Source organism: Phyllobates terribilis, unplaced genomic scaffold (assembly GCF_046119375.1).
Source record: "Phyllobates terribilis strain yellow unplaced genomic scaffold, ASM4611937v1 Scaffold_7__3_contigs__length_470593459, whole genome shotgun sequence".
NCBI lineage: Eukaryota > Metazoa > Chordata > Amphibia > Anura > Dendrobatidae > Phyllobates > Phyllobates terribilis.
In genome coordinates this window covers 318,659,596-318,677,895 of record NW_027362767.1, presented here as the reverse complement: position 1 = coordinate 318,677,895, position 18,300 = coordinate 318,659,596, and the positions used below count along the sequence as shown (strand labels likewise).

Sequence of the window (18,300 nt, the reverse complement as noted above, 5' to 3'; positions counted from 1 at the left end):
TTCGCGATGGAATGAAGGACCTGCGCTGACGTCAGAGTCATGTGACGGGTCATGCGACGCTGACGTCGGCAGGTCATTCAATCCACCGCTGCCAGCAAGGGAGAACGGAGTGTAAAGCTGGACACCGGGGGCCATCGGAGGGTAAGTATACATTTATTTTTTTATTTTTAACCATTCTTTGGGGTCATACTATATAAATCCATGCTATTTGCATGGATTTATATAGTGTTACCAAGTTGACAAGCACTAAAATCGCTAAAATTGCCAAGCTAAAATCGCTTGGAAAGCGCTTGTCAACCCGCATGCGGAAATGCATGTGAAGAACTCTTCATTTCCGCATGTCCCTGGTAGGAAAACGCATGTACAATCCACATGTACAATCCGCATGTACAATCCGCATGCGTTTTTTTCTGCCAGGGAGATGCAGAAACGCTCAGGAAAAAATCCTGAGCATTTCTGCATCGTGGGCACATAGCCGTAGGGTGGGCCCCCAGAGTCAATTTTCCCTGTGGGCCCCAGACACCCCAGTCCGACCCTCTACGCACCCCCCACATTCCTCCAAAATTTTGGAGGAAAAAAGTGTGTCTTATACTTCCCAAAATAAGGTAGTTAGCAGCTACCTGCCTGTTTGTTCTTTGACTCATAGTAAAAAAATAATTTAGTTCTGGATAAACCCTTTAAGCAAAAAATGCAAATGATCGTGTTCTGCATAATACATCTGAATATGAGAAACTTGTTGATCATGATTTATAAAATCCATCCTGAGAAATGTATCGGATGAGATTACTTTTATAGAAACAGAAAATCCAGTATCCAGAGAGTTCTCAATAAAAGTATTCAGCTTTTCATTGCAGACAAGTTAAAATCTACAAGCAGAGCCTGTGTATCTAATCCAGCGTACCTTTGTGCTGACCTACTTTCCATTGACCATTTCATTTTCTTAATATAGTGAGAAACTAAAATATCTTGGTGAGACATCCATCTGAGTTCATTGTACATACTCGAAGAGAGACAGGAGAAGAGCAAGCAGGAATCAGACAGTGCCTGTCATTCTCATTCTGTTCATGTTCATCTTCTGGTCACAACAACTTGTTTAAATGGAAATAGGGCTGTTATCTAAATAAACAGAATAGAGCATTGATGGTAACATTATCCAGCGTAAATAAGGATTAATTATTCAAATGTCTGTCTGCTGAAATCCTATTTGCCCATGTTCTTTTTGAAGAGTAGAGCAGGCTTATGTGCATGATATACTTTATGTAATGTGGACTCATAAAGTATCAGCATGTGCATCGTGTAATTACAGAGTATCAGTATGTAGCAATGGAATATTATACCTGAACACTGTATAGTGTTCATACATGCTGGAAGTGAAAAAATAAATACACAGTTACTTTTATGCCAGAAACATAATTAAATGCCCAAATCCTATTTTAAAAAACTGGGCAAATGCATTAGTTTACGGATTTTGCTTACATCACTTCTTTTTCTCCTAACCATGTCTCCCCCGAGTCTTTCTGCTTGAGATAGGCTAACAGAAAGAGAAGGGACACGGACATTTATTGAGCTCTGTGACCCCTCCATTCTTCTCTGTGTTGAATCTCAGTTTTTAGCACTTTATTTTAGTATATTCTTAGGCTATGTACACCCTGAGTTTTCTTCAGGTGTTTTTGGAAAAGAAACTGGCTACGTGCACAAAACATCTTTTACAGATGGATTCCGCTGTGGAAACTGGCTCAAAAACTTATCAAAAAAAGTTCAAAATAATGAACATATTTATTTTATCTCCATGTAAAAACTTACTGTTGATATGTTCAGGCTTTTGATAGTCTTTAAACCATTTTAGGTTTCTAAAATCATCAAGCGGTTAAGCAAAGTGACCTGATCATTCTTATGGCTCTTCCTACACAGAAAACGCTGTGTACTTTACAATACAAGGCAATGGAAAGCTCAAAAGATGACCAGACATTTTTTTGAGTATTTTTCCATAATTTTTTGCTTAAAAAAAATGCTAGTGGCGAAAATCACTCAGGAAACGACTGAAAAAATTACACAAAAGACACTTCAGGAAAAATAACTCCAGGGTTTCATAAGTGTCTTCTGCTTTAAAAACTTGTTGGGTTCACCTGAGTTTAAATGATGTGTGCACATAGACACTGAGCGGAACCTCCAAGTATTTGAGGAGTTTTTCATTTTTTGAGGAGGATTTGAAGAATTTTGTCTCCAGAAACGCCACAAAAAACATAGCCACTTTCCAATCCAAAAACTCAGCAAAAATACTGTGTGCAAATTCCTTTAAGTCAGGGCATGTGAACACGGTGCATTTAAGATGCGGTGATCGTTTTCCTGAATCCTCTTTGCTTCTGTTCAGTTGTTTTCGCGGTTGCACCGCTCTCGGCACCTTTGCTCTATGCTTTCGAGTATATGAAACAGAATGAACATACATTATATACTGTAATGTTGTTTTTACATTGCTTTGAATTCTATTCTTATTTTGAGGAATAAAGAGAAGACTAATCTATAGAAATAAATCAGATTACTTTTTCATTTCTATTGCTGTCCTGAAAAAAAATAAGTTGAAATGTAATTGATTGACACGATAAAAATGAAACAATTTATTTTATGAACGCTGATGGCTTACATGGATTGATACCATGGCTTCTCTGCTCTATTATTGGATGATGCCCCTCATAAAGGAAGGGCATACAATTATAGATTTCTATAAATTCCCTATTATACAGACAGTAAGTTAAATTTGCTTCATATTATAGAAAATGATACCTTCATTTGTGTGATATAAAATGGGAACACTTTATTATATTAAGGGGAACCCCTAAATATTGTTTCTGCTGCTTTGAATCTCCAAAATTTTTATTTTTTGAAATGTATGGGACAGCAGTGTCACAGGTTGTCTTGACTTGTGCCCAGGCTCAGATTGGCCCACGGGAGGACAGGAGAATCCTCTGGTGGGCCCCCATGTAGGAATGGGCTCTCCACTCCACCTATATGAGAAGTAGTTGGCACAATACATTTGTTTCACTATGTTCAGACAAGGGCATCATATGATCATTCATTTAACAAATGACCCCATTTATTATTATATACAAACCTAGGCAAATATGTGTAATGTGATATTTGCATGTAGCTGAACACTGGACCATCAGAGTCAATGTTACTGGTGGGCCCTCGGCACCCCAGACCGGCACTGCTTGCGCCCTCCGGACTATGACACCCTTCTCACCAAATCATCTATTTTACAGAATGTCCATGTTGTATGTGAAATCAATGTCTGCAGTGTTGTAGTGAGGTGCTTGATGTGGGCTAATATTTACAATTTAGGAGACAAAGACTGAGACAGGGAAGGAGTGATAGAGGGAGAGATTGAAGCCAACAACATCTAGAATACTGTGTTCAGTTCTGAATACCTCGCCTAGAAAAAGATATTGACAGAACAAAGAACAAGTTCAAAGATAAGAAACAGAAGTTATCTGAGCGAAACTTATCAGGGGAAATTTAAGAAGTTTGGGTGTAATTATTTACTGCATTTTGCGTTTTTTTTGTGTGTAGATTTTTCTGTTTTAGGCTAGGTCTACATGGCAGCGTGTTATGTGACTCTGAAATTGTAGTATCACATGGCAACATCACATCTAATTATTTGTTTTGGTGTTTGCATTGTGAGTTGCGACCTCATGCAACTGCGACCTAGGGTTGCAAATGTTTCCAATCGAGTTGGATTTTCTGTCGCTGGTCACAAGTCACCCTAGACACACTTGCCATAGACTTCAAGTCACATGAAACTTCGACCTGTGTACTGGCTATTTTTCCCAGTAAAATCTCAGTTCTAAAATTTTTGCAGGACAGTAAGTTGCAGGCAAGTTGCACAGATATTTTAGATTGTGCATATTATCTGAAAATTGCTTTTGGGTGACTGTGTAGCCCTTGCCTTAGCTGTTTTTTGGTTTTGTGACAATTTCTATTTTTAAGTTGCACCTACTTTGAAGTCGATTTTCTACTTGTTTTGATCTCTGTTCACTATTGTGGACATGGTTTTTGTAAACCAGATGTTTGCGACTGATTAATTATATGTGACTTTTTATATATTTTTTTATACTGTATGCCATAGATTTTTGTGCAAATGTTAACATTGTTTGTGTTATTTTATCAGATCACACGACTTTTTGCTCTAAGAAGGCACAAAAATAGAAAAAAGGCAAAGATAAAGAGCATTTTTTTTATTATGTGCAAAATTCATTCATGAATTCTCTGGTATCATTTTGAAGGATGGCAATGAATGCCAGCAGCCAAAACAGAAAAGAGCTTTAAAAACCTGCAAATGATGAATTGGACCCATAGGGCTCGCTCACACGAGCGTATTAATTGGACGAATACAATCTGATAAAAAAAGTGATTGCACTCAAACCAATGTTAATCAATCATAGTGCAAATCTGCTTTTTATTTTTCTCACATGTATTTGGTGTGAGAAAGAAATTGCAGCATGCTGAAATCGGATGGGTGCAAGAATAAAATCGTATGCCATCCTATAAAATCCGATTTTTATGGATACATTACAATTCTGTATCATAGGACACTGTAAATGAACCTGTAAATGATTAAAGGAGTTGTCCACTACTTTCACATTGATGCAATATCCATGGGATAGGGCATCAATGTATGATCGGCTGGGGTCCCGCACGCAGCACCCCTGCCGATGAGCTGTTATAGGTGCCGGCGGTAGGCCGGAAGTGCTTTACCTGCGGTGCTTGGCCGTCAAGTTGCAGTGGCTGCAGCGGGGTACTGCACATCCACCTCCCATTGAATTGAATAGGAGGCGGATGTGCAGTAACAAGCGCCAGCCACTACAACTTGATGGCTAAGCACCGCAGGTAAGCACTTCCGGCCTGCGGCCGCCGACACCGATGACAGCTGATCGGCAGGGGTGCCGGGTGCAGGAGCCTGGCTGATCATACATTGATGCCCTATCCTACCGATAGAGCATCAATGTGAAAGTAGTGGACAACTTCTTTAATGGCTGCTGAGTAAAAAAACGGATTATATAGTGAGAAAAAAATCGTCCCACTTTTCTGGATGAAAATCGGACTGATTTTTTTATACTCTCGTGTTACCCCAGCCTTAATTTGTAAGTATTTGAGGAAATAAGACAAAAGGAGACATGCTAGAAATCTAATACAAGGTGGGTACAATATGAAATGAGTTTGGGTAAAGATCAGAATTGATGTCAGAAAGTAATATTTTACAGAAAGAATAGCAGATGCATTGAACTGCAGCTGTAGTTGGAAAATCACCTGCAGCTGGACATGAATTTACTTATTCCCAAGATAGAAATAAAAATGCCAGAGTAGTTGGACCATGAGCTCTTTTTCAGCTTCTAATCTGTTGTGTTTTTATGTGACTTGATTTCCTAGTGTAAGAAGTAACAGTTTTATATGTATCCTTATGCCCTCATAATGCATATAGAAGCTTGCAGCATTGATAGAAGTAAAAAAAAAAAGAGCAGGTAGTGTTTTATCTGTAATACAGATGGGTAATACTATAATACAAGGTATAATGTGTAGGTGACTTGTTTCTATATTGCAGTGATCATCATGTGCATGCATTCTGTACTCATTGGAGGGCAACCACAACGACAACTGCTGGAGATTGCATATGACATGAAAATGACAGATGGCACCTATGTTTTTATACCTTATGACACTTTATACTACAGTTTACCTTATCATAAGACACCATATGAAATACTGAGACTAAGCTCCAAGCTCAGGGCTGCTTATGATGCCGTGCTCACAATCACTGTGGAGTCAGAGCAGAAAAACTTCTATCAAGCCTTCCAAGAAGCTATCGATAGCGGTGAGCTTATTTCCAAAGCAAATCCCACAGAGGTAGGTACAACAAATATAACGGCTTGTGACCAAATATAATAACTATTATTAATTTAATAAATATTTATTCTCATATTCTGAAGCGATGGCATGTCACTAGGATATGCCATTATTTTGTGATTGGTAGAAACCCAACCTCTGGTGCCCTTTCTGATGCTGAATATTATGGGGCCCTAGCTCTGATTTAGCACTCTGTCCTCTTTTGTGGTTTACTTGCACAACGGTGCCGAAAGCCAAACAAGAGTGCGGGGGAACATTGCCAGCCCCAATCACTTATATGGGACGTGAAGAAGTTCCCTGCACAAAAGTTGGCCATTGTCAGGCACCTTTCCCTCATTGGCCTGGTCGTGGTTGTACCATCTGCGACTGGTTGTAACACAGACCTGTTGTGAAAAGCAGCCAGTCCTCATATAGATACATCCGTCCTGTAGATTCCGGCAGAAAAGTTCTTGGTCAGAGCCATGATAATGCTACCATGCTCACTGTGCCTCCCCAGACAACCCCTTTAATTTTATTTTTTTTTATTGGGTTTTGGACTCTGAAAAAAAACTTTGGCTGAGCAAATGATCTTTCTTTTCATGTTTCCTTATTTAGGTGTCCCCCTTATTTGGCACTATATACAATGCAATCTATTTTACTGCACAAGCAATGAATAACAGCAAGAGGTACCACAACTGGGTTTCTGGGTCCAGCTTAGTCAAGCATTCAAACAACATGCAATTTTATGGGTTTAATCAGTGGATTAGGACAAATCTGAATGGCAATGGATTTACAGACTACGTTATTCTGGACACTGACGTAAAGACCTGTGAACTGTACCGTACATATGTTGTTGATATGGAAACAGATATGGTCAGATACATGGGAAGGCCGATTCACTTTCCAAATGGCGTCTCTCCAAAGTCAGACTCTTATTGCTGGTTTGCAAATGGAAAAATCTGCACAGGAGGTGAGTAAATAGTCACATGCAGTGACTGCAGACTTGTACCCTAAAGCCGGACAACCCCTTTAACTTTTTGCACTACTCTCATGACAACCTAACAATACTAGTGAACTGGAGGTCATTGCCAAAATTGCAGAAAGTTTGGAAATTTTGCTACTAAACCTAATGTATAATGGAAATTGAATCATTTTGATTGCAACTAGGTTGAAATGATCACTGTTTGGTAATAAGATTTTAAGGGTGCATTGTCCCACAATCATCATTACTTCATCTATAAACAGACTAGGAAATATATATCTGATTGAGCCACTGCTGGGTCCCTTACTGGTGTCAAGAAGAGACTCCTGAACCCACTTTTCTTCTTACTGCACAACTTCAGTGAGAAGGAGTTTGCACACAGCTGCAGGCTAGCATGGGCCCTGTCAAAGCAAGTTATCGTTCACCAAGATACTAGACAGATTTTCATGTATATATGTGCATAGTGTCTGTTTCCATGATACTTGCGGGATCATCTTTCCTATTATTGGATTTGGGTTTTGGTCATGCACATGATTGCAGCTTATTCAAAATCCGAGTTGTATAATGACTTAACATGGCACCCATAGAAGTCTATGAATACTGATGTGCGTATGGAATCAGAGGCATACAGAAGCTTCTCTTGCTGGATTCCAAAAAAAATCCAAGGAAAAAAATTGTGACATGCTTAATTGTATACCTATGTAATACGGTGCCATACCTAGATTAGCACATGGACTGCCCGAGGCTCCTAAAACATACTTCTGTGTATAAATGAGGCTTAAGCCCAAGAATGCTCATGGTGGCCAAATGGTGTACTAGCTATTGAGGCAGTCTATACACCTATTATGAAGCCCCTAAAGAAAAAAGCAGCTCCATCACTCTTTTTAATGTTTGATGAGAAATAGTGTTGAGCGAGCATGAATTGTTATCCATCCGAGCGTGCTCGCCGAGTACTTGCGGCGTGCTCGGCATCATTGCCTGTTTGTCAGGCAATCCCTGCATGTGTCACAGGTGTATGACAGATGTGACACATGCAGCCGCGGCGACACTTTCATGGATGCCAAGCACGCCGCAAATACTAGGCGAGCAACCGAGCGTGCTCGCCAAAGGGGTTAACAATTCATACGCGCTCAACACTAATGAGAAACTTTGTAGATTCCCTATCCACATGATCTATTTATTAGTAAAAAAAATGGAAAGTTCATGGTCCATATTCATATGGTTTTTGTTTCCTAAAGAAGTGCTTTACACTTTGAAACACGTAGAAAAAAACAAAAACAAAACTTATTTTAAATTATCTCTGCCACTTGATGTTTCTTCATCAGCTGGCAGCGTGGATATGGACCACAAACTTTCCATTTTTTTTATGTTTTTTTGGGTGATATCACCCATGGATCTGCAGCAGCCACACAACCTGAGATCAGGTCAGCATATATTAATACCATCTCTGATAATTATTACTGGATAAGACCCTAATTTTGCGCTATTTTTTCTCCTCAGCTTTTTCTATCATTCATTAGCAAAGAAACAAGAGTTGAGGAATTATTCAAGTTATCATGGAAATGAGATTGTTGTGCAATTTAGATACCCTAGCCTAGGTGCTTAGGGAATGGTGTCATTATCCAGCACCAGAATGAGACCCATTCTGATCAGAGAACTGTCATTGTGGAGAAGTAGGCATCCTTCTTTCCATACAATACGCTTTTGTGGTTATTCACCCAATATCTCCACTTATTGTACATCACCTTCATTTAAGGTCCACGTCCTCAGACTCTTCCACGTATTATCCCTGTGAGTGGCAGTTGTCTTCAACCCTCAGGCTCACCCTCCCTGTTCTTAAATCACTTTGCTGCCTGGTGTCCACATTTCCTATTTTGTGAAATACTACCTTACATTATGGGTGAATTTAGCATCACCATTGACAACCCAATCTCACTATTAGCCTTTCAGTTTCTATCTTTAAGCTCATCTCACGGTCTTCCACAACTTACTAATTTTTCTATACAGTAAAACGAAAATACACGTGACCTTCAGTCTTTGCTAATTCCCTAACATTATTAATTGCCCCTAATTCTTTCTGGCCACAAATTATTTTAAATATCAAAGATTTAAAAGCACCATGGACAAAACTGCGCCTACTGTATTCCTTTTACACAGACAGAGGCAACCTTGGAACACTCTCATTCTTTTTCTTCAGTTTTGCTCTGAGTGAGCTGGACGGTTTTGGAGAAAATCGCATCTGTCATCAGATTTTCTTTATCATAAATTCATGCTCAAAACCTTTACTTCTGCCCTTGACCATATGAAACAAGCCCATTTTTATCACTCTCATTTTTTCTAATAATCCAAAATAACTTTGATACTTTATATTCCCTCATTTGTCCTAAAGTGCAGGATCCTATCACTGACCTCAGACCTGAAGACTCATTTCAAAATGGAAATTACATCATGCAACAGAAAAATATATCCGAGTCGCCAAGTAGCATTGTATCCTTCCTTGTTGTACTTCTTTTCCAGTAAGAAAAGATGAGAACCTGAGGCTCCTTTTTGTATAACTCTGCTACCTGCAGTGATCCCATTCCTCCACACCTCACCCAGTTCCTTTTCTTGGCTTGATGAAGAAAGTGATGAATGTTTTCTAACGCATGCGCTTGTATACCTTAAACGCTGAACACTGATTGGATGAGACAACTTATATAATGTCTGTAAATCTCTACCCCGTTCACTCCTTGAGAAAGCCAAGGGCAAAACGTACGTCGGAGTCCTCGGGTCCTGGTTCATGTGATGTTCTCTTCTCCTTACTCTATCTATCTATCTATCTATCTATCTATCTATCTATCTATCTATCTATCTATCTATCTATCTATCTACCGTATCTATTATCTATCTAATATCTATCTATCTATTTATATATGATTGCTTTATTATTTTTGTCAACTAGCTTTTTAAGTTTACATAAAGTATTATACTATGTTAAAGATTATGTTAAAAACGCATTGCATATGGATTGCGTATGCATGTCATACGGATGCGAGCTGAGAAAATAATGACATACTCACAATGCACTCTCATGACAAAAGGTAAACTACATGGACTCCACTTTTCTGGATGAGAATGGAAGCGATTTTTTTTATACGCTTGTGTGAGCGAACCCTTATAGTTTTTCTTTGTATGTTTCATTGCTGGTTTTGGCGTGATGTTCTTCAGATCATTTCCCTGTTGAATTATCTGGTTTCAGTCAAGCTTTAGGATAAATGGACTCACAATAATTTGCCATACAGAGGAGTTTGTAGTCAACTCAATGACTGTATGATGCCCGGGTCCTATGGCTACAAAGCAAGTCCAAACCATCACAGCTACACCACTGTGCTTGATAGATGGTATCAGATGTTTGTACTGATTTGGTTTCTCGCCAAATGTGGTGCAGGGCATTATGGCAAAACATGTCCGCTTTGGGCTTGTCTGTCCAAAGGACATTGTTCTTGAAGTCTTGTGGTTTGTTCAGATGAAATTTTGAAACTTTTAGCCATGCTGCCATGTTATTTTTAAAAAGAAGGCAACACTTTGAAACAAGCCATACTTGTCCAGTTATCTTCTAATTGTACTGTCATGATTGAACATTTAATGATCTATGTGAGGCTCTTGGTGTCTGTCTAAGATTTTTTGCAATTTCCATGAGCATTAGATAGTCTGACTTTGGGGTGAATTTGCGAGGACGTCCACGCCTGTGAAGATTATAAATTTCGACAACAATGTTTTCTACTTGTGAATAATCTTTCACACTGTAGAATGATGGACTCCAAATTGTTTGGTAATGGCCCTATAACTCTTCCCAGATTGATGGACAGCTACAATTGCTTCTGGATGTTGTTAATGTCCTTCCTCTAATTGTCAACAAACTTCTGGATGCTCCAGACCAGCAAACTGCCAAAACTTCTGCTTTTACAGAGGTAGCTGCACTTAATGAACAATTATTTAACCCTCCGTCACATATAATATCGGTTCTAACGAGTTCACATACAATGTGACTGTCAGGCGCAGGCTAGAAAAATACCTATAATATCTAGTTTGCAATTTCAGTGCTCTAAAAGTGATCAGTGACCTTCATAGGGATGTAATAAAAGAGACTACACATAATCAGGTGCAAAAAAAAAACATTTACTTAACATAAAACTAATAACTCTGAAATACAAACATTTCAAAACTCCTGCCAAATAAAAGAGATGTGCCTGTCAGGCAGGGCCGGCTCCAGGTTTTTCTGGGCCCCGGGCGAAAGAGTCTCAGTGGGCCCCTTTAACACATACCATGATTCATGATGCAGAGATACGGCGGAGAAATATATATATATATATAGTACAATGCAAAGATTTCACTTCTTACATTACATGAGTGATATCTATTGTAAATTCCACAATAGCTCAGAAACCGGTGAATCGCTCCACACAGAATACTGTCCCCCATATAACGCTCCATACAGAATACTGGCCCCCATATAAGGCCACATACGGAATACTGGCCCCCATATAAGGCCCCATACGGAATACTGGCCCCCATATAAGGCCCCATACGGAATACTGGCCCCCATATAAGGCCCCATAAGGAATACTGGCCCCCATATAAGGCCCCATACGGAATACTGGCCCCCATATAAGGCTCCATGCGGAATACTGACCCCCATATAAGGCTCCATGCGGAATACTGGCCCCCATATAAGGCTCCATGCGGAATACTGGCCCCCATATAAGGCTCCATGCAGAATACTGGCCCCCCATATAAGGCTCCATGCGGAATACTGGCCCCCATATAAGGCTCCATACGGAATACTGGCCCCCATATAAGGCTCCATACGGAATACTGGCCCCCATATAAGGCTCCGTACAGAATACTGGCCCCCATATAACGCTCCATACAGGATACTGGTCCCCTTATAAAGCTCCATACAGGATACTGGCCCCCATATAACGCTCCATACAGGATACCGGTCCCCATATAACGCTCCATACAGGATTCTGGTCCCCTTATAAAACTCCATACAGGATACTGGCCCCCATATAACGCTCCATACAGGATACCGGTCCCCTTATAACGCTCCATACAGGATACCGGTCCCCTTTTAACGCTCCATACAGGATACTGGCCCCCATATAATGCTGCATGCAGGCTGTTACCCCCCACATAATGCCCCATACAGGCTGTCCCCCCCTTATAATGCTCCATGCAGGCTGTTACCCCCCACATAATGCCCCATACAGGCTGCCCCCCCCCTTATAATGCACTATGCAGGCTGTTCCCCACCTTATAATGCCCCATACAGGCTGTCCCCCCCCCTCTTTATAATGCCCCATGCAGGATGTCACCCACCCTCTTTATAATGCCTCATGCAGGATGCCCCCCCCCTCTCTTTATAATGCTCCATGGAGGATGCCACCCCCCCCCTTTTCTTTATACTGCCCCATGCCTCCATACATTAAAAAAAAAAAAATCAAATACTCACCTCCCTTCTCCTCACCTGCTGCCCGCTGCCCGCTGCTCGGGTCCGAACTCCAGCGTTGTCGGCGTCTTCCCGCTCAGCGCTCCCTGTGACGGCTCAGGGGAGGGCGCGGTGTAAAGACGTCACCGCGCCCTCTGACCTGAGACGTCACAGGGAGCGCAGAGCAGGAAGACAGCGGATCTGCGAAGGCACGGGGAGAGGTAAGTATCCAGCTGCCGGGGCCCTGAGCAAGCGGCGGAGAAGGGCGGGTGCTGACACCGCTCTCCTCCGCCCATAGCCCAGCGGGGTGCGCGACCGCCAGTGGGCCCCTCTGCCTGCTCAGGGCCCCGGCATTTGCCCGGGTGCGCCGGGTGCTGACGCCGGCCCTGCTGTCAGGCCTATTGTATGTGACGGAGGGTTAAATGCATTTGATTAGCAGTACTCAAATTCTTAATTCCTAGGGAAACAATAAATGTGTACATTCACACAATGTTTCTGTATTTGTCTTAGTTTTTATTAGCTGAAAAATGTCACAGAATAATTTGTCTTCTGTTTGTCTGAGGTTGAATTTACTTAATTTTAAGACCTTCTATGGACCTGATGTTTTTTTTAATTATGTCCTAATGCATAAAACCATAGAATACAAAGAGGGTGTACTTTGTTTTTCTCATGACTCTAATTCTTTAAGAATCTGCCCTAATGCTATGATTTTCAACATTTTTCATAAAGATTGTTGTGGTTTCAGACATGGATAAGATTGGCTCTGTTTTAGAGGAAAGGTAGCTCGCTCTCCTATAGTAGCTGCTGATATGGAGGCACAATTCAACCTGTGCTTGGTTACATTTTTATGCACTTGGTGGTACTTGGCATATAAAAATGAAAGAGAATCTGTCTGCAGGGTTTTGATATGTAATCTGATAGCAGCATGATGTGGAGACAGAGGCCCTGATTCCAGCTATGTGTCACTTAGCTTACTGGGTGCAGCAGTTGCGATAGAATCACAGTTTTCTTAGCTGCGGATCTAGCTAAGCTTGGAATGAGTGCTATGTTCGGCACCACCATATAATTGGAGGGTGTCTGCCCAGCAGGCCCAGATCAGATCTGTCACTACAATTGGCTGTTTTCCTCTATAACTGGTAATCCTAAGAATGTCCCAGTTATAGTGGAAAAATGCACAATAAAGTAAAAAACATAATGTCCCTCAGACTAATTGTGTAATTTACATCCCTGATGGTATTGCATGGTGGAAAAGTATCTGCCCATATTTCTCAACATTGAGGACACTAAGAAATGGGCAATGTTGAAGACTGTAGATGCAGTGGTCCCACAAGGAAAGTTAGAGCAGCAGTTGAAAGACTCATCATGCTTACCTCCCTCAGAAGAATTAGAAGAGATACAACAGTACCATCAGCGCATGACTTACAGTAACCAGTGGGACCCAGCTACACTCATCTACTGTTTGGAGACATCTGGCCAAAAGTGATCTTTATGGAAGAATCGCAGCCAAAAAACATACCTTCAACCTGGAAACAAGGCCAAGTGATTCAACTATGCACAAAAACATAGGAACATGGGTGTAGAAAAATGGCAGCTAGTGATCTGGACTGATGACTGTGTGATGATAAATATGTGAAATATTTGGCTGTAACAACAGAATTGTTGATAAAAATACAAAGATTGGTACAATGAGGGTCTGCAGACAGCAGTGAAGCATGGTGGAGGGCCCATGCAAGTTTAGGGCTGCATTTCAGCAAATGGAGTTGGGGACATGGTCAGGATTAATGGTGCTCTAAATGCTGAACAATACAGGCAGATACTTATCCATCATGAAAATACCATCAGGGAGGCATCTGACTGGCTCCAAATTTATTCTGCAGCAGGACAACAACCCCAAACATACAGCCAATCTCATTATGAACTATCTAGAAAAGAACAATGAGTCCTGAAAGTGATGATATGGCCACCACAGAACCCTGATCTAATAATAATAATATTTTTTTTATTTATATAGCGCCAACATATTCTGCAGAGATTTACAATTCAGGCAATTTACAGACATTATGGGCACTGTCCACATTGGGGCTCACAATCTACATTCCCTATCATTATGTCTTTGGAGTGTGGGAGGAAACCGGAGAACCCGGAGGAAACCCACGCAAACACGGGGAGAACATACAAACTCCTTACAGATGTTGTCCTTGGTGGAATTTGATCCCAAGACCCCAGAGCTTCAAAGCTGCGGTACTAACCACTGATCTCAACGTCATCCAGTCTGAGTGAGATTACGTAAAGAAACAGAAGGATTTACACAAGTGACATCGGCAGATCTGTGGTTAGTTTTTCAAGATGTTTGGAACAACCTCCCTGCCGAGTTCTTTCAAAACCTGCGTGCAAGTGAATCTAGAAGAACTGGTGCTGTTTTGAAGGCAAAGGGCGGTCTCACCAAATATTGATTTGATTTAGATTTCTGCTTTGTTCTTTCACTTCCTATTTTGTCAATTGATAAAAATAAATGACAGTATTTTCACTTCTATTTTCAATAGCACTCTTACGTATGCATTGTGTATGTGTATACAGTATATATGCATGCAGATACCTAATTTGTAGCTGTTTTTGTGATTAGTATATATTACATTATATTTTTATATAGTAGAGCAGTAGTAGAGTATATATGCACACACACATCTGTACATATATCTATATATAGAACTACAGTATATATATCTATTTACGGTATATATATTCAGCATATTAATCCTAAAAACAACAACAAATTAGATATCCACATGACCAGAATAATTCAATGGGTTATTTTTTTGGTTTATAATGGGATCAGTAAAAAAAAGCAAGAAGTAATACCAGAAATTGCTTATTTCGATATCTGCAGCAAAAACAAATATTATTTAAATTACATAGTAATTTATATGTACAGCAAGCCAGTGACCTAAAATAATACAATTCTTCCTGCATAAATCAAGGCTCTATTCATCCACATAAATGAAAAAATATAAAAGTTATGTTTGCTGAAAAGTGGAGTGGCAAAAATGGAAAAAAATGTCTGGTCATTAAGGTCCTTTCAGGATTAAACTGATGATGCTTAGATTGAGTTACTTGCCCTAGGAGTTAATATTTTGTTGTTACCATTTGAACAGTTGTGCTGCTATTATAACTAGAATCCAGTAAAGAGATTGTCCCCTTTCAGGAAACTTTCTTCCTTATTCTGCGATAGCTATAAAAACAAACAAACCGAGTATTGCTTCCCCTCCTGGGGTCCAGCTCCCGCTCTCCTTTATATCCTAGTCTCTGTTCTTTGTCTGCAGCACTGAAGTCACTTTGACAGCGCTGCAGCCAATCAGTGAGCTCAGTGGCTGTGTTCTGAGAGCTGCAGACAAACATCAGAGGTCAGGCAGCAGTGGAGAGTCGGTGCTGGACCCAAGGATGGTAAGTAATACTCTGTTTTTGTATAGCTACTGCAGTCTAATGAAAGAAAGTTTTCTGAAAGAGTACAACCCCTTTAATTTGGTGGCAATTAAAGATGAGTGAACTCGATCTTAAAAGTTCGGAATTCATACCAGACAGTTAAATGTCCGGTGCTAAACGGCGAACACGGACTTTCCCTGGAAGTTCGTTGCAATGTTCGGAGTTCCGGGGGAAGTCCGTTGCAGAGAGATATTTTTTCGTACCCATACCCAAAGTTCAGGTCCCCATTATTTTCAAAGGGGTTCGGGTTCTGGTTCAAGTTCGGGTACAGTTCTGTACCTGAACTGAACTTTGGAATAAAGTTTCAGTCGGGTATCGGAACCCGAACTTCCACGAATCCGCTCATCCTAGTGGTGATGCATTTTTTACATACTACCTAGCATATGGCATGAACACATAAAGCAGTGGTATACAAATGCGTTTACTTTATTATTTTTTTTAAGATTCAGTAGTATCTAATTGCTGTAGATGAATTTTCAGTATTAAAATACTTATTATACTAATATTCTAACTTGCCTAATATTAGAAATGAATTACTTCTGCTAATCTCTGGAGACTTTACATCTGGGTATCATGCAGTTAATATTTCCTAGAGCCTATGATTTTCTTGTATTATCCTATTCTCACCTGAATCGTGCAATCATTGGAGAATACGAGAGTGATGGATCAGGCTGACGCATGCTATCATTGAACTGATTTCCGAAGAAGTGGATTGATTGAATACTTACTAAGGAGCATTGTGTGCCTGTAACTGGATGAGGTTCTCATGTAATGCTCAGTCATTTTCCTGTCAATCTTCTTTTTGGTGTGTAATATAACTGCATATCAACTGAGGAATGTATCACATTGTATAAAGCGTATTAGATGCCTGATATACTGTGTCAAATGAATGTATCAAGAAGAGCCAGACTGGGACTGAAATGGAGCACAAATGTCCCTGCTACACTCTCCCACACCTGCTCTCCTGGATTTCGCTAACGCTTGAGAAAATAAAAAATTACTGTAAATTACACGTAATTCCTAAATACAGTTAGGTCCATATATATTTGGACAGAGACAACATTTTTCTAATGTTGGTTCTAGACGTTACCACAATGAATTTTAAACAAAACAATTCAGATGCAGTTGAAGTTCAGACTTTCAGCTTTCATTTGAGGGTATCCACATTAAAATTGAATGAAGGGTTTATGAGTTTCAGCTCCTTAACATGTGCCACCCTGTTTTTAAAGGGACCAAAAGTAATTGGACAGATTAAATAATTGTCAATAAAATGTTCATTTCTAGTACTTGGTTGAAAACCCTTTGTTGGCAATGACTGCCTGAAGTCTTGAACTCATGGACATCACCAGACGCTGGGTTTCCTCCTTTTTGATGCTCTGCCAGGCCTTCACTGCGGTGGTTTTCAGTTGCTGTTTGTTTGTGGGCCTTTCTGTGTGCAGTTTAGTCTTTAACAAGTGAAATGCATGCTCAATTGGATTGAGATCAGTTGACTGACTTGACCATTCAAGAATATTCCACTTCTTTGCCTTAATAAAATCCTGGGTTGCTTTGGCTTTATGTTTTGGGTCATTATTTATCTGTAGTATGAAACGATGACCAATCAGTTTGGCTGCATTTGGCTGGATCTGAGCACACAGTATGTCTCTGAATACATCAGAATTCATTCGGCTGCTTCTGTCCTGTGTCACATCATCAATAAACACTAGTGACCCAGTGCCACTGGCAGCCATGCATGTCCAAGCCATCACACTGCCTCCGCCGTGTTTTACAGATGATGTGGTATGCTTTGGATCATGAGCTGTACCACGCCTTCGCCATACTTTTCTCTTTCCATCATTCTCGTAGAGGTTGATCTTGGTTTCATCTGTCCAAAGAATGTTCTTCCAGAACCGTGCTGGCTTTTTTAGATTCTTTTTTAGCAAAGTCCAGTCTAGCCTTTTTATTCTTGATGCTTATGAGTGGCTTGCACCATGCAGTGAACCCTCTGTATTTACTTTCATGCTGTCTTCTCTTTATGGTAGATTTGGAAATTGATACGCCTACCTCCTGGAGAGTGTTGTTCACTTGGTTGGCTGCTGTGAAGGGGTTTCTCTTCACCATGGAGATTATTCTGCGATCATCCACCACTGTTGTCTTCCGTGGGCACCCAGGTCTTTTTGCATTGATGAGTTCACCAGTGCTTTCTTTCTTTCACAGGATGTACCAAATTGTAGACTTTGCCACTCCTAATATTGTAGCAATTTCTTGGATGGTTTTTTTCTGTTTTTGCAGCTTAAGGATGGCTTGTTTCACCTGCATGGAGAGCTCCTTTGACCGCATGTTTACTTCACAGCAAAACCTTTCAAATGCAAGCCCCACACCTCAAATCAACTCCAGGCCTTTTATCTGCTTAATTGAGAATGACATAATGAAGGGATTGGCCACACCTGTCCATGAAATAGCCTTGGAGTCAATTGTCCAATTACTTTTGGTCCCTTTAAAAACAGGGTGG

General features: G+C 40.4%; 1 protein-coding gene across 1 annotated transcript in view; it reads left to right on the top strand.

Annotated features, from left to right (window-relative positions):
• Positions 1-18,300, top strand: part of GUCY2F (guanylate cyclase 2F, retinal) — a 164,304-nt gene that overhangs the window by 22,865 nt on the left and 123,139 nt on the right. Inside the window, exons 2-3 of the mRNA XM_073637901.1 lie at positions 5,597-5,898; positions 6,493-6,847. Of these exons, the coding sequence (XP_073494002.1) occupies positions 5,597-5,898; positions 6,493-6,847 (657 nt within the window). The remainder of the gene's footprint in view (positions 1-5,596; positions 5,899-6,492; positions 6,848-18,300) is intronic.